Source organism: Malaclemys terrapin, chromosome 9 (genome assembly GCF_027887155.1).
Source record: "Malaclemys terrapin pileata isolate rMalTer1 chromosome 9, rMalTer1.hap1, whole genome shotgun sequence".
In the NCBI taxonomy this organism is placed as follows: Eukaryota; Metazoa; Chordata; order Testudines; family Emydidae; genus Malaclemys; species Malaclemys terrapin.
This window is the reverse complement of record NC_071513.1, coordinates 63224358-63245838: the sequence shown is the minus strand read 5'-3', so window position 1 is coordinate 63245838 and position 21481 is coordinate 63224358. Positions and strand designations below refer to the sequence as shown.

The window sequence follows — 21481 nt, the reverse complement described above, 5'->3', positions numbered from 1 at the left end:
CGGATGCACAGCGCTTCCCGCTGGTCTCTTCTAATCGCCCGGCTGTCTGGCTGTGAGTAATCAGCAGCCAGGCTATTTTCCTCAACCTCCCACCCCGCCATAAAGGTCTCCCCCTTGCTCTCACAGAGATTGTGGAGCACACAGCAAGCTGCAATAACAATGGGGATATTGGTTTCGCTGAGATCACAGCGAGTCAGTAAGCTTCTCCATCTCCCCTTGAGACGGCCAAAAGCACACTCCACCACCATTCTGCACTTGCTCAGCCGGTAGTTGAAGAGTTCTTTTTCAGTGTCCAGGGCGCCAGTATAGGGCTTCATGAGCCAGGGCATTAGCGGGTAGGCTGGGTCCCCGAGGATGACTATAGGCATCTCCACATCCCCAAGAGTTATTTTGTGGTCCGGGAAGTAAATACCTTGCTGCAGCCGTCTAAACAGACCAGAGTTCCTGAAAACACGAGCGTCATGAACCTTGCCCGGCCATCCCACGTAGATGTTGGTAAAACGTCCCCTGTGGTCCACCAGTGCTTGCAGCACCATGGAAAAGTAGCCCTTTCTGTTAATGTACTGGCTGGCCTGGTGTTCCGGTGCCAGGATAGGGATGTGAGTTCCATCTATGGCCCCACCGCAGTTTGGGAATCCCATCGCTGCGAAGCCATCTATGATCGCCTCCACGTTTCCCAGGGTGACTACCTTTGGCAGCAGTACATCAACGATTGCCTTGGCTACTTGCATCACAACAACCCCCACGGTAGATTTGCCCACCCCAAACTGGTTCGCGACTGACCGGTAGCTGTCTGGCGTTGCAAGCTTCCACAGGGCTATGGCCACTCGCTTCTGGACAGTCAGGGCTGCTCGCATCCGGGTGTCATTGCGCTTCAGGGCAGGGGACAGCAACTCACAAAGTTCCAGGAAAGTTCCCTTCCGCATGCGAAAGTTTCGCAGCCACTGGGATTCATCCCAGACCTGCAGCACTATGCGGTCCCACCACTCAGTGCTTGTTTCCCGTGCCCAGAATCTCCTTTCCACGGCATCAACATGACCCATTGCCACCGTGATGTTCTCGGCGCTGGGTCCCCTGCTTTCTGAGAGGTCTGTGCTACTCTCAGACTTCAGGCCATCACCGCGTTGACGTAGCCTCCTCGCCTGACTTTTCTGCATCTGCCTCAGGGAAAGGTGTATGATAAGTTGCGAGGCGTTGAGAGCGGCCACAACTGCAGTGATGGTTGCAGCAGGCTCCATGCTCGCAGTGCTGTGGCGTCCGCGCTGTCACTGACTAGAAAAGTGCGCGAACTGATTTCCCGCCGGCGCTTTCAGGGAGGGAGGGCGGGAGTGATGGACGGATGACGACAGTTACCCAAAAGCACCCTGGACACCTTTTTTTTACCCAGAAGGCATTTGCGGCTCCACCCAGAATTCCAATGGGCAGCGGGGACTCCGGGAACTGTGGGATAGCTGACCACAGTGCACCACTTCCAATGTCGACGCTTTCCCCGTTAGTGTGGACTCACAAAGTCGAATTACTGTCCTTAGTGTGGACACACACGTTCGACTTTGCAATATCGATTCCAAAAATTCGATTTAAGTAAAATCGAACTACTCTCGTAGTGTAGACAAGGCCTAAGAGAGCTGTGGTTAATGCTTAGAATTGAGAGCTGCCAGTGATAGTGATGACAAATCAGGACTGCAAGAACCTAACTAGAGCTGGTATCATGATTTGTGTTGTATGGTAGGTCACCCAAGCTATATGTTGTTGTTTCTGTTCTCTGATGGTATTTGAATCTTTTTCAAATAAGAATACTGAATGACAAATAATGCAAATCCAGTTATCAGACAAATAATCATTCTTGCTAAAATCCATTAAACTTTGCAGATATGAGAATATTTGGCATATCTAATGGTTATCCAAATTATTATTTGTATTCATAGAGTTGGAGGTCAGACGGGACCATTAGATTGTTTAGTCTCACCTCATGTATATCACATTCACAGAGTTACCACTGTATTGAGGAGTGTATATATATGTATATAATAACTTGTGTTTAACTAAAGGATAACTTGTGTTAACCATCTCTTCCAGAAATGCATCCAGTCTAGATCTGAAGACATCAAGAGTTGGAGAATCTACCACTTCCAGTGTTCTGATGGTTAGTCATCCGAACTGTTAAAAATTGGTGCCTAATTTCTAATTTGAATTTGTCTGATTTTAGCTTTCAATCATTGGTTCTCGTTATGTCTTTCTCTGATAGATTAAAGAACAGGCTAGGTGAGATAGGTCTGTTTTATGTCTTGGTGAGAACTGGGTGGCTGGGACCTTTGGGTCTTGATCAGCCCATGTTTGAAGTCTCTGAATGGTTAATCCCTCCCTTTTAGCAACAGGATGGAACTAAGCAGCAAGGGTTAGTACAGTATATTAGTTAGCTGCTAGGTTAACTCCTGAGCAGGTGAACATGAAAATCAAATGGGAGTTTTGGAAGAGTATAAAAGGCATTCTTCTTAGATACAGTTCTGTGATCAATACCATGATAGCCAGTGGTGGAACAGTGGTTGTGTCCTGCAGCGGAAGTACCATGTTTTCTTTACTGCTGGAAATCAGGGTGGACTTCCACTCTATGAAGTGCAAGCTGATGGTTGTGCTGGAAGAAAAAGTTTGTTGTTTGGAAGGATAAGTACTGATAGTGCAGAGAATGAGAGAGGAGGATGAGGAGTTCTTGAATAATCAGATTCAGATTTAATGGAAAACCAGCTTAATTTTAAAAGTTCACACTGTTTCAAAAAGTCCTTTGAAATTCCTAACTTTTCCCAAAGTTTACCATAGTCAGGTCTCTTAGAGAAGTTACAATAGCACATAAACAATGAATTTTTTTTAATACAATATATCCCAAAGGTATTAAATTTAAGACAATAAGGCTTAATTTAATTCAGTAATTTTTATCCAGGAGATTGCCCTATTTGTCACAAGGATGACTGGATCTTTAAGCACCTATCTATAATGTGTAGGGAAAAAAGCTGTATGATCACAGGGAACTTCAAGCTGAGTGACATATGTTGGAGGTCTCCTGTCACCGGTGGCAGAACACAGACTAGATCGTACGCGAAGGGCCACATCTTGGCTGGTGTAAATTGGCATACCTTCAGTTGCTCAGGCTCTGGGTCATATCAAGTGATGATGGGCAAAGTTCAAGTTTCAAAGTTAGGGTACCACTTTCAACACCCAACATTTTGGTTACTTATCTAAAGCTGATCTGAATTAATTTGAATTTGCAGAATTTGCCAGAAATCTCATGGGAACAGAATCTTTTGCAGACTCTCTGAGCATGGTGCACTTTTTCTTGTGGTACTGTATTTCATCACCACTGCTTTAGGTCCATCTAGGATCCTGAAGTATAGAAGAGAGTGAATGTGAACAATAAAGAACAAATGTTAACCAAATCTTTCAGACTAGAGCTGGCCATGCTTTAGGGCATGTCTACACTAGAAACTTAAGTCGACCTATGTTAGGTCAACTTACTACCACTGTAGTAATTACTATGGTGGTTCATGTCCACACTACCCTCCTTCTATTGGTGGCACATGTCCCCACCAGGAGCGCTTCCACTGACTTAAGAGGGACAGTACAGGGGGCTGAGAGCACATGCAGCTCCCTGCCCAGAGCCCAGCTGCCCCCCGGGCTCTCGGTTCCCCACTCCCTGCCACTGGGAGCCCAGCTACCACGCCTCGCTGCCAGGATCCCAGTTACTCCCTGATCCCCACCTGTGGGCTCTTGGATCCCTGCTCCTTGTGGGAGCCAGGAACTTTGGGGCAGCCACTAGGAGCCACCCAGGAGTGGGGAGCTGGGCAGGCGAAGCCTGGCTCAGAGCTGGGAGCCGGAAGTGGGGAGCTCAGGCAACAGCCAGGCTGGGGTAGCTGGGACTGGGGGGACAGCCCGGCTCTGGATGCCAGGGAGTGTGGCACGCACAGCCCATCGGGGAGCTGGGGAGGTAGTCAGGCTCCAGCTTTCTTGTCAATTTCACAGTTCTATGCTGACAAGAATGACAGCCAACAGCCATATAAATAACAGTGTCTACACACATTGTCCTAACTATGCTGACATAAGCCCTATGCCTCTCATGGAGGTGGAGTTATTATGTCAGTGTAGTAGGGCATTTATATTGGTGGGAGCAAGGATGTAGTGTGTACATGGACATAATTAGGTTGACGTAAGCTGCTTTACAATGACCTAGTTCTGTAATGTAGACGGAGTCTTAGTTAGGAACAGTACTTGTTATAACTCAAGTCTCAATTCTGAGTAGTGAATCATTTCCAAACCAATCCTGATTTTCTTCAACTGCATTCATTACTGGTAAATATTTACTGGAAAGTTTCCTTGACTAACTTTCAGATTACAGGCTGTTTATGAATTCTTTATTTCAGCTATTTCCTAGTATTATATACCACTGGTATTCTCTAGTTAAACACTAAAAACACCATATCCTCTTTCAGCAGGTATGAAAAGGCATGATTTATTCAGATATAAAGTATCAATGATTGAATAAGATCTCTCACATTCAGGAGTCCAGTTCTCCAATGGGATTATTCGTGTGAGTAAAGGCTGCAGGATCAGATCCCAGGAGCCTTTCAAGCGTACAAGATTTAATCTGAAAAATGGTGTGTGTGAGAGAGACCAAGCAGAGGGTAGGTAGTAATTATGTCTATCTCTTATTTTAATAAGGTCTCTTTATAATTCTTGGGAGAATCAGTAAGAATCTTGCTCTGCAGCTAAATATTGACTTGGGTTACAGAATTCTAACATTACAGCTTTCCATTCAAACTACCCTGCCACACAAAGAGAAAGAGTTTAGAAAGTATGATTAGTCAGAGTTAATATCACATTTGTTCCAACCATAAATTCCATTGAAGTATGGCCATTTCTCTCTGCCGAAGTAGAATGACACCTTGTTTTAATCCTAAAGGATACATCAGAAATCCTGACGAGTTAAGGTGAAATAAATAGACCAACTCCTGCTTTCAGTTTAAAACTGTGCTAGTTTGGTTTAACACCAGAATAGCTGTGAGCAGAATTTTCCCCTGTGACAGGGATTTTCTGAGAAAGAAAGATTAATTTACGCTAAATGTCAACAAGATTTTCCTTTTTAGAAACTGCACATAACTCATGCAAGTCACATACGAATGTCAAATTCACACATCACACTTGTCTCACATCACATCACACTGACTGACCTAACTCTAGGCTGCCATAGTTCTATAAAGAGAGGAAACATAGTTTCTAGTTCTTCAGAACTATCTAGACTGTTTCATAGTTTATGATAGGGATCATATTGTTTGGGAAATACCAAGAATGGTCATGAAAGGTAGAGAATATGTTGGATGGATCTCTGACAAGCAAAAATAATCTTAGGCATGTTCAAATTGTCCTACATTAAATGTCAAGTACAGTTAATTAGAAAATGTTAATCCTTTGGTTGTCATCCTATGCTAATTTTAACAATTATATTGTTGTTGTGGAAGGTATCTGAGAAGCCAAAGGGTTACTGTAAGTAGTAGTAATAACCTTCTTGCTACCTAAATGTACTTTAAACAGGAGTTTGGCTCCTTTGGCTACTCCTGAGAAGAAAACTTCTACTCCTTTCACATGCTGTCTTCGGTCCCTCAAATCAAGCTGTATGTGAGTTGAGACCTGAGCACTGAAGACAGGTACCACCTCAAGACAGTGCAGGTAGAGGACAGTATCAAGGATGACTCAGAGCACCATGCTTCTCCCCTAGAGCAGGAGGAAAGAATCATGAACCTGCTGACTCTTCTAAATCTTGGGCCTACAAGCCTTATCACTCAGTGCAGGCCACTGTGGTGGACCTTTTGCTTCCTCCAGCGTTGACTGAAGCCAAATCAACCCCAGTACCAAAGGGTGGAACTAGCAACACTTCCCTCTTGGCTACAGTACTGATATCCATGGTACTGGACCTGGTAATAATGACAGAGTCTAATGATGCCACGTTATTATCTATTACTAGCTACAGATTTAGAGTTCCAGACACTGCCTTTGGTACCATTGTTACAGGTACTGGTTTCCCCAGTAATGAGAAATCCTAAGAAGCCCCTGGCACCAGTACCCTCCCCTCTTACCAAGGGGAGGACAGCACAACGTCTAGAGCAAATATATTTATCTTTCTTTTTCCTCAGAATCGAGCTGTTTCCCTTTTCTGGACATCCAACAACTTTCCCCTAGTGATTCCCTTGATAAAAAAAAAAAAACACCTACAGCCCCCCTATGGTTACCAGGGATTCAGTTTAGGAGGCGCTTGTCCTCAGGGATTCCTAGAGAAATCCAAATTACGATTGAAGAACTTCACTTTGAAGGACCAGATCTTGTCAGTTCCCATATGGATTAGTCATTACACACCCTAAAGGACCACACTGAGGTCCCTGAGTATCTATACACCTATTACCAGCAGTAAACCATTTCGTTTCTAGGGCTAGTTCAGACAGAGATCCAAGCATTAATGGCAGGTCCTCCTTATGAAGTAGTCTGTCCACAGGGATAAAGTAGTGCTGAGACCGCATCGTAAATTCCTCATTAAGGTGGCGCCAGATTGTCATTTAAACCCAAACCATCAATTTATCAGTTTTCCTCTCCAAACCCCACTTGAACCTAGGGAAGGCAAACTGCATACCATAAATTTTCCCAGTGCCCTGCTATATTACCTGGATAAAACAAAGCCACTTGATAATTCTCCTGTTTATTTGTGGCATTGGGAAAAACAGAGCAGGGTCAACTAGTCTCTCCTCTGATATTATTTTCCCGGATTACCCAATGCATTACAGCATTGCATTAGTTAGCTAGTCTACCCCTTCATCAGGAATTGCTCAGGCAATCACTGCAGCTTGCCTAAGAAACATTCCTATACCAGAAATTTGCAGAGCAGATATTGCTTATTTTGCTCACTGAACTAGTATAAACAATACTTGCAACAATGCTTTTTCCAGTATAAGATGTGTCTACATTGGGAAGGTTTGACATTATAGCTATATCAGCAAACCTTTTCAAATGGAGATCTGGCAGCAGTAATTAGTTCTTCGAGATGTTTTATCCATGTTGATCCCATGACTTGCCCTCCATCCCCATTCCTTCAGAGTCTCTCTCTGCTGGGATTCTGAATTAGTGAGAGAACTGGTTGGGGCTGCTCTTTCCTATATGCTCTCAGATTGAGGTGGAGCACAAGGACATGCAGGGCATGGCACCCATTGACACTGATGATCAAAAGATTCTGACCTTGAACACATGAGACACATGCCCACTACCAGGACCTGGACAAACTTCTCAGAGAACCACAGTTTCTGCAAGGTAAATAATTGTTGGTTTTGTGCCGATGACTATCAAATATACAAACCTGTGGACCCCTTTACTGCTTCTGGCAATCTTCTTTCATTGTCTTGAAGTACATTTGAATTAAATCGCCCCTTCAGATCTAAATGTCTGAGACCATGTCTACACTACAGGGACTGTCGTGGCATAGTTATAGCACTGTAGCCATGCTGGCGTAATTCTGTAGTGTAGATGCAACCTACAGTGATGGAAGGGGTTTTTCTGTCACTGTAGGAACTTCCCCAAGTGATGGAAGCATTTTGCCACCAATCTAACTGCATCTACGCAGGGGGTTGGGTCAGCATAGCTACTTTTCTCAGTGGGGTGGATTCTTCACATCACTGAGTGATGTAGTTATGTTGATCTACATTTTAAGTGTAGACCAGGCCTGAGAAAGAAGTGCTTCCCTTTGGGAAAAGGGGAGAAGCAGCACCTTCTCTGGCTGCTTCTATGCTGTCCAAAACTTGTGCTCCTTCCTTGATTCTAAAGTCCCTATTTCCCTCATCTCCTCTGCCTGCAAACTGCCTGTGACCAGCTCTGCAACACTGCTGGTATATGTCCTGCCTCACTGAAGTTGTTAGCCATGTCTTTATCTCACACCTTGGCTATTGCAGCTGCCTTCTCTATGGCCTCCTCAAGTCCTTGCTCTCTAGAATGAATGAAATAATGCTATTGTCCACGTTGTATGTCTGGTACCAAGACCCAACTGCATCTCTCTCCTCCTTAGATTATTTATTATTTGTGATTCCTTTCTGCTAGATGCTGTACATACATAGTAAAAAACAGTCCCTGCTCCAAAGAGAATACAATCTAAATTGTAATATATACCCTAAGCTAAACAAAGGGTGGGGGAAAATGAAAAAATATTGTTGCCAGTTTTAGAGATGGGAAACTGGTGCATGTGGAGATTGACTTGCCCAAAGTTTCAAAGAAAATCAACGTTTCTGATTCCTTTGTTTTTATCTCAAAATCCAGATGAGGAATTAGCTTTTCTTTGTTTTTTTAAACTCTCCATGGGTCTGCATTTGACGGAATAGTGGACATGTTTGGTCAAATTCTGCTCTTATTGACCTTGTGGAGTTATTCCACAGGTTTAAAACAAATAAAAGGAAGTTCTTCTTCACACAGCGCACAGTCCACCTGTGGAACTCCTTGCCTGAGAGGTCATGAAGGCTAGGACTATAACAGGGTTTAAAAGAGAACTAGATAAATTCATGGAGGTTAAGTCCAGAGGGTGAAGATGGATGGCAGGAGAGAGATCACTTGATCGTTACCTGTTAGGTTCACTCCCTCTGGGGCACCTGGCATTGGCCACTGTCAGTAGACCGATTACTGGGCTGGATGGACCTTTGGTCTGACCCAGTATGGCCATTATTATGTTCTTATGAGTAAAATTACAGTGAGTTGTGTATGACTCTGTTGGAACTAAGTGGCAACAGGAAATGAAAAAAACATGAAATATAGATGAAGTACAGATTGGGTTTTGCTTACATTTACCACCATGGCTACTGGATACTTTTATTGTACATACTTAAATATTCAGATTCAAATTCTTAAGAAGAACATTACATCAGTTGAAACACTGTTTAAAAGAAGACTGGTGACCTTTAAGTGACCTTTGAGATCTAAACAGCAGCATGGATTGAAATCTATGTAATTTTGTAGTCACCTTTTAAATAAATGTATTTATGGAAATTTTCTGTTGAAATCTGATAAATAGAACAGATGACCACAAATTCATTTCATTTCTCCAGGCTGGAGACCATACCAAAGGTCACTAGCTCATGGAAGAAACTGTTTGTTTATTGTTACCCCTTATACATGTACTGTGAACGGGCTGATAAGGTTGGGTTTCTTTCCTTACACAGCAGCCAATAATGCATGAATGTACCAAATTTTAAGATCCTAGCTCAACAGGACCATGTATATCAATTACTTTAGTCAATGAACTTCTTAAAGCGAGATAATCTATTTCTTATGAACACAGGAAGTAAAGGCATTGGTGAACCTCAGTCCTTCCTTTCTGTGTAATTTAGCTTTTATATTTTTGCTATCCGTTTAATAGGGCTCAATAGAAATCCAGTGCACACAGAGAAAACTGAAACTGAATTAATGTACTTGACCCTACAGAAAGTAATCCACGCGGGGAGGGAGGAACATCCACTGTGCAATGTGAGTAAAGTCTATCTTGCACTTGTCGCACCAGATTGTGATCTCAGCAACGTTATTGTAAATCCTGAGCAGGCCTGATTTTCACTTACACCTCTGTAAATCAGGAATTCTATTATACTCACTAGAATAAGTGAGAGGAGGGTCTGGCCCAATTACTCTGAATTTACTGAAATCAGGATATGTCTCACCCTGTACAGCTGAGTTGGATTGTCTCCAGATGATTATAATTTGGTAAAGGACAATGAAATGAGTTTGCTAACTTGTGTGACAAATAATCAATAGATAAGCTAGCTTTAGCATATGGAAGATTTTTGTATTGCCTTGTTTGTTTAGGCTTTGGTAATACTAAACCTTCCTAAGGAGCCTAAAGAATTTTTTCCCCACTGGGCTGTGTATGTTGCTAGTTGACACCATTGGATCCAGGGGTATTTTGGCCCTGCACCTCTGAATGGTATGAAGTTCCTTTCAGACGCTGGTCCCTGCACTACTTTAAACTTGTCTTTCAAATTTCATTCCCTTGTTTTTGGTTCTGATTTTATTAATAAAACTAGGTTATAGCCAACTGTTAAACAACAGTGCAGATGTATATGAAAAGGAGATGCTAAGGGGGAATTGATGAGTCAGGGCACTGACTGAGATATAGATTGGGTCTGGGATTTTCTAAGCTGTCTGGGGGCTTTACATATACAACTCCCATTCATTTAAATGGTGTTCATGTGTCTAAATCCCCTGGGTGGTTTTGGAATTCTCTTTTAGCAGCCTTGCACCATATATTCTAGGTCTCCACTTCAATATAGGCAAGATCTGTAGAGACAGAAAGCTGTTACAAAACACAGGCTGGATTTGAAAGGCAGACCTTTAGGAGATGGTGAAAATTCCTTTAGGAGATGGTGAAAATTGCTACCCAAACATCAGCTCGTGTGAAATGGAATTGGTGATCTCATTTCCAAATGGGCACATGTGCACATCCACAAAAAGCATGGGCTTGATTCAGCCCTGGGGTATACAGGTTTTTATTAGCATACCCCAGCAGTGTTGCCCTTTGGTGGGGAAAAGGTGCCCACAGTCCTACTCCACAGTGAAGGGGCATGCCCAAGACATGCTGGTTCAGAACAACCTCAATGCACAAAGGTCATATGGAGGTCTGGATGCAAATATAGGGTCAGATTATGCAACCCTCATTCATGCTGAGAAGTACTTTACTCATTGAGGAGTTCCGCTTAAGTCAATGTGATTATTTGCAAACAAAGTCAAAGTGAGTAAAGCAGGCAGAGTCAGGCCCTCACTCTGTGCTTGCCGAGTGGCTAGGCAGAGAACCTCTGGCTACAGGGCTGTCAGTCTGGAACCTTTGCTGACACTAAAGCCACGCAAGCACTTTTCAAGAAAACAAGAAACACTACTCATGGTTGGGATTTGTGTCACCATTTATAGGAAATAGTTTCAATTTTTATTTTTTACAAACCGCAAGACAAAACAAGATGCAAAAAGAAAAATTAAGGAGGTGGTTCTTAGTACAGACTTCACTGTTTTTATATTTTCAAATAAAAAATTCCACCTTGAGTGTCTACAATTAGGCACCTACCTTAACTGAGCCCGCACAGTTCCTATTGAAGTAGCTCTTCAATAGGCAACACTTTCTGGTAACCATTTGGTTTTCAAATACAGTTTTGTTTGACTGTTAGTTAGAACTACTTTTATTTGGCAATTGATTTTTGCTGGTCCTTTGGATGATGGCTTAAGAGAGAGTTCAGTGAGCATCAGATGAAAACAATCTTCAAAATTAGCTAGAAGTGATCAGTTTTCAAAAGCTTCCCCTGGTCCTGCTGCCAGAATGAGTGAGACTTGCAGCACTTTGATTAACTACTGTTGGTTGTTTTCTGACTCTCCTGAGGTGGGGATTTCAAAAACTCCTTAAGGACAAAATAATAGCAAATTGCATCCAGGCAGCAGTTGAGGTTAGCCCAGCAGAGGCTGATCTGAACAAAAGACCGTAAGATTTGCAGAAGATTGCTTGTGATGACCTCTCTTTTTACCAAATAATACAAGATCAATGCCACATGGAAAGGGGTGAAACAGACAACAAATGTGGCTAGGTTTGCCATGACTATCTTCACTGATTTACTTGTGTCAGTAAAGGGATCGTCTGGCTTTCTGCTCCTTTTCAAGCATATCATGATCTGAGCTGTGCAGAAGATCATTGCTGTCATGCTGCCAAGAAAGGCAATCTCCAAGGTGACAAGCACACCTGGGTTTTCCCATATTTTATTAGAGAAGTTATGGAAGCATGTAGTAATTGTGCTATCATGGAATTGGTAAGTAAAGGAAGTTCCAGCCCACACACCCAAGCAGACGATGGAACAGACCATAGCAGCTTTCTTGGTGGATCTCAGGGAAATGGCTAAGAATGGATGTCGGATGGCAATATATCGGTCCACACATATACACAGGGAGATGAGAATGCTCCCATACATGTTCACAAAGTAAAGGCTTTCCAGGAATGAGCAGAATGTCGACCCCAAGTTCCACTTGTCCTGGGAGCCATAGGAAATTATTTTAAAAGGAAGGGTAAACAGCAGCAAGGTATCCAGAGTAATAAGTGACACCAGGTAGATTGTTGATTCTGTCAGTTTCCTGATCTTACAAAAGACAAACCACAAAGCCATCATATTGAACAGCAATCCCAGGACAAATGTTGGAATGTACAGGGTTATCTGGAACAGCTGCACATAACTTTTGACAGGGCTATTCGCCATATCTCGTTTTACTGAAAAATAAAAAAACATACTCATGTTCACATTGAAGAATCAGAATATAGATTTTAAAGCCTTATCCAAAGTCCCTTGAGGTCAGTGGAAAGACTCCCATTGACTTCAGTGAGCTTTGGATCAGACCCTTAATGAACATCATTGTGTTTTAAATATGGGGACCACTGAGCATCTTACTCAGTGATAGATCATACCATGTAGGCCCAATCCTGAATGGCATGGATCTACACTACAGCAGGAGAAGCACAGACTCCTGGAGTTCAGTGGTGTGCAAGCTCCTCCACCCTTAAAGATGGTGCCTCCTGTTGTCCCTGGTGGCTTAGTTAACTTTTTAGTTTGGTGTAGAGGGGGTCAAGTCCTTGACCCCACCAACCCCTTGAAGTGATGCAAGCCTCTTGGGGGTGATTGAAGAACTCTCCCGGCATTCCCCAGATGTAAGGGACTGCAACTGTGACTAATCCTTGCACTAATCCTGAGAGAAATGGTCAGGAGATTTCAAGTGGGATAATTTTGGTTGATGTTAACAACTCAGAAGCAAAATGAGAAATAAGAATATGTGTTTTCAGCCACATGTTATACTTACCATAGGCTATTTATTACTCTCTGTATACGCAGTCCAAGCTCCCAGGTGGCGACAGTGACTGTGTAGCAGATCCTTTCTCAACAAACAGGCTGTTAGAAACCACACAGGACTTTAACCATGGAGCGGTGGTGGTGAAATATTCCACTGTTTCTTGGTGAATTGAGACTCCAGTTTGATTCAACATTCCCAGACTCTTCTGAAAAAAGAGCTCTTGTTACTCTCTGCAATTCCAGTCTCCTGCGAAGCCGTTGTAAATGCAAATGTTTAATGACTCTGTGTCCTTTCTCCAGTCATTCAAAACAACCATTTCCTCTAACAAACCTTTTTTATCAGCTCTGTGCCACTGCTTGACAAAGGTATGTGACTTCAATATCGTCAAATGCTACCCAGAGGTTGCTGCTACCTCCCCGCAATGCACTTCCAGTAGGACTTTGAGTTCAACACACTTTCATTTCAGTGTCACCAATGTATTGTAAATAAAACAGTTCCTGTATTTCAGACCAAGTTACTTCCCCAGCATGACAGAGCACCACAACATGGTTGGATAGAGATTAAGATCAGCACAGAGGACATTTACTTTGTTACACGCAATTTGTTTTATTAGCCTCTAGGAATTGCAGCTGGATTGGAAAGTGGAGAGGATGCTTGCAATTTACCCCTTCAAGAAGACATTATAATGTGACAAACTACTGTGTAAATCAATAATCAACATTAATTTAGAACTGAACAGCAGCACCTAAAACATAGGTAATTAGTAAATGTGTTACTAGCAGGGTTGTGTGTATGCAGTGCATCATTCCTATGATAATATTGAGTGAAATTCAGAGGCACTCAGCCACCCAGCATGCCCTACTTAATTCCCAGTGAAACATGCATAGACCTTATACTGTCTTCCTGCACAGAGGGGCATTTCACCCAAGCTGCTTAAAGACACTATCCATTGTTTTGCAGAAGATATATTGGGCTAGCTTTGCAAAAGAACTCTGCATATAAGGGAATATTATGTTGTGAGCTCTTTTGGAAATCTGGTCCATAGACACTATGGAAAATGGATCTGGGTAAAATAGATGATAGAATTTTTATGACATTCTTCAACCATTGGTTTGGCTCATTTTCACATCCTTGAAATATTTTGTGACAATTTGATGTTCTGCCATTATGTATTTTATTGATTGCATATTGGCTTTTGTGCTAGCAGGAAAATTTAATGTAGAAATGCTATGACATCATATATGTTAGAATTACCATGAAATGCTTCTGATTTTATTAATAAAACTAGGTTATAGCCAACTGTTAAACAACAGTGCAGATCTATAGGAAAAGGAGATGCTAATTGGGAATTGATGAGTCAGGCCCTCACTGAGGTATAGATTGGGTCTGGGATTTTCTAAGCTGTCTAGGGGCTTTAGATATACAACTCCCATTCATTTAAATGGTGATCATGTGTCTAAATCCCCTGGGTGGCTTTGAAATTCTTTTAGCAGCCTTACACCATATATTCTAGGTCTCTATTTCAATATAGGCAAGGTCTGTAGAGACGGAAAGCTGTTACAAAACACAAACTGGATTTGAAAGGCAGACTTTTAGGAGATGGTGAAAATTGCTACCCAAACATCAGCCTGTGTGAAATGGAATTGGTAGTCTGATTTCCAGATGGACACATGTGCACATCCCCAAAAAGCATGGGCTTGATTCAGTCCAGGGGTATGCAGGTTTCTATTAGCATACCCCAGCAGTGTAGCTCTTTGGTGGGGAAAAGGTGCCCACAATCCTGCTCCACAGTGAAGGGGCATGCCCAAGACATGCTGGTTCAGAACAACCTCAACACACAAAGGTCATATGGAGCTCCGGATGCAAATATAGGGTCAGATTATGCAACCCTCATTCATGCTGAGAAGTACCTTACTCATTGAGGAGTTCCACTTAAGTCAATGTGATTATTTTCAAAATAAGTCAATGTGAGTAAAGCAGGCAGACCTAAGATTGTGCCTGCCACGTGGCTAGGCAGAGGATCTCTGGCTCCAGGGCTGTCAGTCTGGAACCTTTGCTGACACTAAACCCACACAAACACTTTTCAAGAAAACAAGAAACACTACTCATGGTTGGGATTTTTGTCACAGTTTCTAGGAAATAGTTTCAATTTTTATTTTTTACAAAGCCCAAGACAAAAAAGATGCAAAAAGAAAAATTAAGGAGGTGGTTCTTAGTACAGGTTTCACTGTATTTATATTTTCAAATAAAAAATTCCACCTTGAGTGTCTACAATTGAAGACACCTACATTAACTGAGCCTCCACAGTTCCTATTGAAAAAGCTCGTCAGTAGGCAACACTTTCAGGTAACCATTTGGTTTTCAAGTACAGTTTTGTTTGACTGTTAGTTAGAACTACTTTTATTTGGCAATTGATTTTTGCTGGTCCTTTGGATGATGGCTTAAGAGAGAGTTCAGTGAGCATCAGATGAAAACAATCTTCAAAATTAGCTAGAAGTGATCAGTTTTCAAAAGCTTCCCCTGGTCCTGCTGCCAGAATGAGTGAGACTTGCAGCACTTTGATTAACTACTGTTGGTTGTTATCTCGCTCTCCTGAGGTGGGGATTTCAAAAACTCCTTAAGGACAAAATAATAGCAAATTGCATCCAGGCAGCAGTTGAGGTTAGCCCAGCAGAGGCTGATCTGAACAAAAGACCGTAAGATTTGCAGAAGATTGCTTGTGATGACCTCTCTTTTTACCAAATAATACAAGATCAATGCCACATGAAAAGGGGTGAAACAGACAACAAATGTGGCTAGGTTTGCCATGACTATCTTCACTGATTTACTTGTGTCAGTAAGGGGATCGTCTGGCTTTCTGCTCCTTTTCAAGCATATGATGACCTGAGCTGTGCAGAAGATCATTGCTGTCATGCTGCCAAGAAAGGCAATCTCCAAGGTGACAAGCACACCTGGGTTTTCCCATATTTTATTAGAGAAGTTATGGAAGCATGTAGTAATTGTGCTATCATGGAATTGGTAAGTAAAGGAAGTTCCAGCCCAGACACCCAAGCAGACGATGGAACAGACCATAGCAGCTTTCTTGGTGGATCTCAGGGAAATGGCTAAGAATGGATGTCGGATGGCAATATATCGGTCCACACATATACATAGGGAGATGAGAATGCTCCCATACATGTTCACAAAGTAAAGGCTTTCCAGGAATGAGCAGAATGTCGACCCCAAGTTCCACTTGTCCTGGGAGCCATAGGAAATGATTTTAAAAGGAAGAGTAAACAGCAGCAAGGTATCCAGAGTAATAAGTGACACCAGGTAGATTGTTGATTCTGTCAGTTTCCTGATCTTACAAAAGACAAACCACAAAGCCATCATATTGAACAGCAATCCCAGGACAAATGTTGGAATGTACAGGGTTATCTGGAACAGCTGCACATAACTTTCGACAGAGCTATTCGCCATATCTCGTTTTACTGAAAAATAAAGAAACATACTCATGTTCACAATGAAGAATCAGAATATAGATTTTAAAGCCTTATCCAAAGTCCCTTGAGGTCAGTGGAAAGACACTCATTGACTTCAGTGAGCTTTGGATCAGACCCTTAATGAACATCATTTTGTTTTAAATATGGGGACCACTGAACATCTCAGTGCTAGATCATACCATGTAGGCCCAATCCTGAATAGCGTGGATTTATGCAGTCCAAGCTCCCAGGTGGAGACAGTGACTGTGTAGCAGATCCTTTCTCAACAACAGGATGTTAGAAACCACACAGGACTTTAATCACGGAGCTGCGGTGGTGAAATATTCCAGTGTTTCTTGGTGAATTGAGACTCCAGTTTGATTCAACATTCCCAGACTCTTCTGAAAAAAGAGCTCTTGTTTGTCTCTGCAATTCCAGTTTCCTGCAGAAGAAGATGAATTGTAAATGTAAATGTTTAATAACTCCGTGTCCTTTCTCCATTCATTCAAAACAACCATTCCTCTAACAAATCGTTTTTATTAGCTCCGTGCCACTGCTTGACAAAGGTATGGAACTTCAATATCATAAAATGCTACCCAGACATTGCAGCTACCTCCACCCAATGCACTACCAGTATGACTTACTGAGTTCAACACATTCATTTCAGTGTCACCAATGTATTGTAAATTAAACTGTTCCTGTATTTCAGACCAAGTTACTTTCCCAGCATCTCACTTGACAGCTCAGCACAACATAGTTGGATAGGGATTAAGATCAGCACAGAGGACATTTTCTTTGTTATATGCAATTTGTTTTATGAGCCTCTAGGAATTGCATCTGGATTGGAAAGTAGAGAGGATGCTTGCAATTTACCCCTTCAAGAAGACATTATAATGTGACAAACTACTGTGTAAATCAGTAATTAACAATAATTTAGAACTGAACAGCAGCCACTAAAACATATCCTATGTAATTAGTAAATGTGTTACTAGCAGGGTTGTGTGTATGCAGTGCATCATTCCTATAATAATATTATTGAGTGAAATTCAGAGGCATTCAGCCACCCAGCATGAACTACTTAATTCTCATTATGAAACGTGCCTAAACCTTATACTGTCTCCCTGCACAGAGAGGCATTTCACGCAAGCTGCTTAAAGACACTATCCATTGTTTTGCAGAAGATATGTTGGGCTAGCTTTTCAAAAGAACTCTGCATATAAGGGAATATTAGGTTGTGAGCTCTTTTGAAAATCTGGTCCATAGACACTATGGAAAATGGATCTGGGTAAAATAGATGATAGAATTTTTATGACATTCTTCAACCATTGATTTGGCTCATTTTCACATCCTTAAAATATTTTGTGACAGTTTGATGATCTGCCATTACGTATTTTATTGATTGCATATTGGCTTTTGTGCTAGCGGGAGGATTTAATTTAAATGTAAGATCATTGTGGGATAGCTTGTGATACCCTCGCTCACACTGAGAAGTACTTTACTGTGCCATTGACTACTTGAGAAGTAAATTACTAGTTTATATGAATAAGGGTATCACAAGCTAGTCCTATGCAATATTCAATACTGCTGCCAAGTGAAACATGTCAATAGTCATTATTACTTAGTTTCTTCAAGGCAGGCACTTGAATCTATTTAATACTTGCAAGAAACTTTACACTGGGATTCTCAGAGATGAAAAGCATTAGCTAATGAATTATTCCAAGGTAATGAACATTGATGGAGCCCTTTATCCAACTGATTCTACAGCTAATGAATATTTTTCATTAGCTACAGTGTCTGGGAAATCCTGGACTGGAGGTCTATGTCTATGCTAAATAAGATTCTTGTCTATACCCTAGACCTACCCAGAGAAAATCCAGCTATTTTAGGAAGGGATTTCACACCAAAATCTGTTATATGTTTCACACAAAGAAAATATGTTAAAATAAATGGCAAAAGAACAACTCCATTCATTCCTGAAAAGATATCCCTTCACACTATAATGAAAGCAAAAATAGCTACAGTCTATTTAATTTGCAGATGTAGTAGCAAAAGAAGGTTATTAGACATAAAAACAGTTTTTACTACAAGCTTAGTGTATAATATACTGCATTCTATTACCTTACCTCTTGTTACCTCCGAAAGAGGTCATTAACTTTTCTCTTTTGAACTTGTAGATTTCTCTCTGGTTTAAGCCAGGGGTGTTAACTTCATACAGAATAAATTCCAGTCTACAAACCAGCAGCAATTGTGTTCTACTTTTCAGCTTCTGATTATGTATTTCCGTTTTAACACTGCTTTTAGTAATAGACTTTCACCTACACACATGAGCACGTACAAACACTCACGTATAAACTGAAAAAGTTAACTCCTTTATGCTTGCCGGGTTAGCTTCTCTGTGAGTCTCTTACAGTAAATGAGATTCCACTGTTATTGGGGGAAATCCTGGCCCCACTGAAATCAATAGCAAAACACCCATTTTCTTTAATATGGCCTGGATTTCAACCTTATGTTTGACATCTGTCTATATAGAGTGGGATGTCATAATGTGCTTGAAGTTAATGATCAGAGATACCCAAAGCAGACTATGAAGATGATCTGGAAAAAGGGGTAAACAGTGAGGTAGCAAAATTTGCAGATGATACAAAATTACTAAAGATAGTTAAGACCCAGGCAGACTGCGAAGAGCTACAAAAGGATCTTTCAAAACTGGGTGACTGGGCAACAAAATGGCAGATTGCATTTATCAACATAAAATTTCAAGTAATGCACATTGGAAAGCATAATCCCAATGATACGTATAAAATGATTGGGTCTATATTAGCTGTTACCACTAAGGAAAGAGATCTTGGAGTCATTGTGGATAGTTCTCTGAAAACATCCACTCAATGTGCAATGGCAGTCAAAAAAGCAAACAGAAAGTTGGGAATAATTAAGAAAGGGATAGATAATAGGACAGAAAATATCATTTTGCCTCTGTATAAATCCATGGTACGCCTACATCTTGAATACTGTGTGCAGATGTGGTTGCCCCATCTGAAAAAAGATAAATTGGAATTGGAAAAGGTTCAGAAAAGGGCAACAAAAATGATTAGGGGTATGGATCAGCTTCCGTATGAGACGAGATTAATAAGATTGGGACTTTTCAGTTTGGAAAAGAGACAGCTAAGGGGAGATATGATTGAGGTCTATAAAATCATGACTGGTGTAGAGAAAGTAGATAAGGAAGTGGTGTTTACTACGTCTCATAACACAAGAACTAGGGGTGACCAAATGACATTAGTAGGCAGCAGGTTTAAAACAAATAAAAGGAAGTATTTCTTCACATAACACACAGTCAACCTGTGGAACTCCTTGCCAGAGGATGTTGTGAAGGCCAAGACCATAACAGGGTTCAAAAAAGAACTAGATAAATTAATGGAGGATAGGTCCAGCAATACCTATTAGCCAGGATGGGCAGGAATGGTGTCCCCAGCCTCTGTTTGCCAGAAGCTGGGAATGAGCGACAGGAGATGGATCACTTGATGATTCTGTTAATTCTTTCTGGGGCACCTGGCAGTGGCACTGTTGGAAGACAGGATACTGGGCTAGATGGACCTTTGGTCTGACCCAGTAGGGCCATTCTTATGTTCTTATAAAAATGACATTACAAACGAATAGGATATTCACAGGAATCTTCAACATCTGTTACATGCATTTATTTCTAAGTGGGAAATTTGGCATTTCTGAATGACTAACTATTATTAAAGCTATTTATAAAGCACACTCATGAGTTATAGGAAGTTTGTTCATAAACTAAGAGTCATTTGTTGGTTTTGGTTCCACAGATGAATAGCTTATTTTCTATCCGCCTACATTTTATGTGTGTGTGTATGTATGTGTCAGGTAATGGAAATGTCAGAAATCAAAAGCGGAACTAAAGAGATTAAACCTCAGTGGCCACCACCATACAAAATGAATGCATTCACATAACACAGAGCGGAGCTTGGTATAAAAATATGGACAGATAGAACTTAAAGGTGACCTTCATGGGAAAAGAAAAGGGAAGGAATGGGCCCTTCTTTTTTGCTAGTTTAAAAGATTCTCTCCTAGGGGGAAAAAATAAAGGGGGGGGGGAGGGATTGGCAGTTTTGTATCTTTTTTCCCCCCTTACAAATTTGAATGTTGTTATTTGTATTTCCTTTTTGTTGTTGTTGTTGGAGGACTTCTAGGATGACCCAGAAATGTGCACAGGGAGCTTACCCAGCCCTTAATGGCAGGGGCAAGGATGCTGATACCAAAGAGAACTTTTCTCTAAAATGTCTTAGGTAAATAAGTTTTAATAAAACATCCCAAGCAAACAGAAAAAGAGTATTAGAAGCTCTGAATGCACAATGTTTCAGCTCTCAGTCAGTTTTCATGTTGGTTGTATCTGCTAATCCCACTCCTTCTCTAATAGTCACAGATACTTCCAGGGTAGAGATTAAGACCTGACATTTGAATTTCAAAACAAAACAGGAAAAATCCTTTTAAAAGAATATTTTTAATAATTAAAACCAAAACCAAACCCCCCCAATCCCCTCCTCCCTACTTTTTACTCCTTAGCTGGTAGCTTTTACATTCTCTTGGACTGCCTAAAAATCACATATATGTCTAGAGCTCTGGATGGTTTTGGTAAAAAAGCCAAAAGGCACATGAAAAACAGCCGGTTTAATTCCCAGTGAAGACATTGTGTGTCAAAAGGTTCATGAGCCTGAGCCTAGCTTTGAGCAAAACTAGGTTTGGATGGTTTTGCATCAGAATATGGCAAAATATGCAGCTTCAACATAAAATGGAGGTGAAACTTGGTGTCTTCATCAGTAGCAGTGCTAGGATTTGGGACACGGGACTCAGATGTCTGGCTTGCTACATGGTTTAATGTGCAGATCTTATTGGTCTGAACATCATTGTGCCAGCAGGGAAATTATGCTTTCGACAACCAAGATTGTAATTAATAAAAGTCAACTGTTGCCAAAGACCGTTTTTGAGAGAACTTAATTTTTAAAAAGTTTTTTAAAAATTCCCTCTTTCAGTAATGATCTGGCCCATAAAGGGGCATTATTCTAGCCTCTCAGCAAACTCCAAAGCTGCCTCAGTATCTTGAGTGCTGGCTAACCCCACCTCAATGGCCCAGG

The 21481-nt window shown here is 41.4% G+C and overlaps 2 protein-coding genes across 2 annotated transcripts; both read right to left on the bottom strand.

Moving 5' to 3' along the window:
- Positions 1-11024: 11024 nt before the first annotated feature.
- On the bottom strand, positions 11025-12946 carry LOC128843784 (G-protein coupled receptor 55-like). The gene is made up of 2 exons (XM_054040893.1): positions 12880-12946; positions 11025-12295 (listed from the first exon to the last, which is right to left on the bottom strand). Exon 2 carries the CDS (start codon positions 12282-12284, stop codon positions 11388-11390), a length of 897 nt encoding a protein of 298 aa, XP_053896868.1. The 5' UTR covers positions 12285-12295; positions 12880-12946; the 3' UTR covers positions 11025-11387.
- Positions 12947-15432: 2486 nt separating this feature from the next.
- On the bottom strand, positions 15433-16329 carry LOC128842884 (G-protein coupled receptor 55-like). Its single transcript, XM_054039146.1, has one exon. It carries the CDS (start codon positions 16327-16329, stop codon positions 15433-15435), a length of 897 nt encoding a protein of 298 aa, XP_053895121.1.
- Between the last annotated feature and the right edge of the window lie 5152 nt (positions 16330-21481).

Coding starts and splice junctions, on each gene's coding strand:
- LOC128842884 (XM_054039146.1), bottom strand. CDS start 16,329: ATGGCGAATAGCTCTGTCGAAAGTTATGTGCAGCTGTTCCAGATAACC.
- LOC128843784 (XM_054040893.1), bottom strand. CDS start 12,284: ATGGCGAATAGCCCTGTCAAAAGTTATGTGCAGCTGTTCCAGATAACC.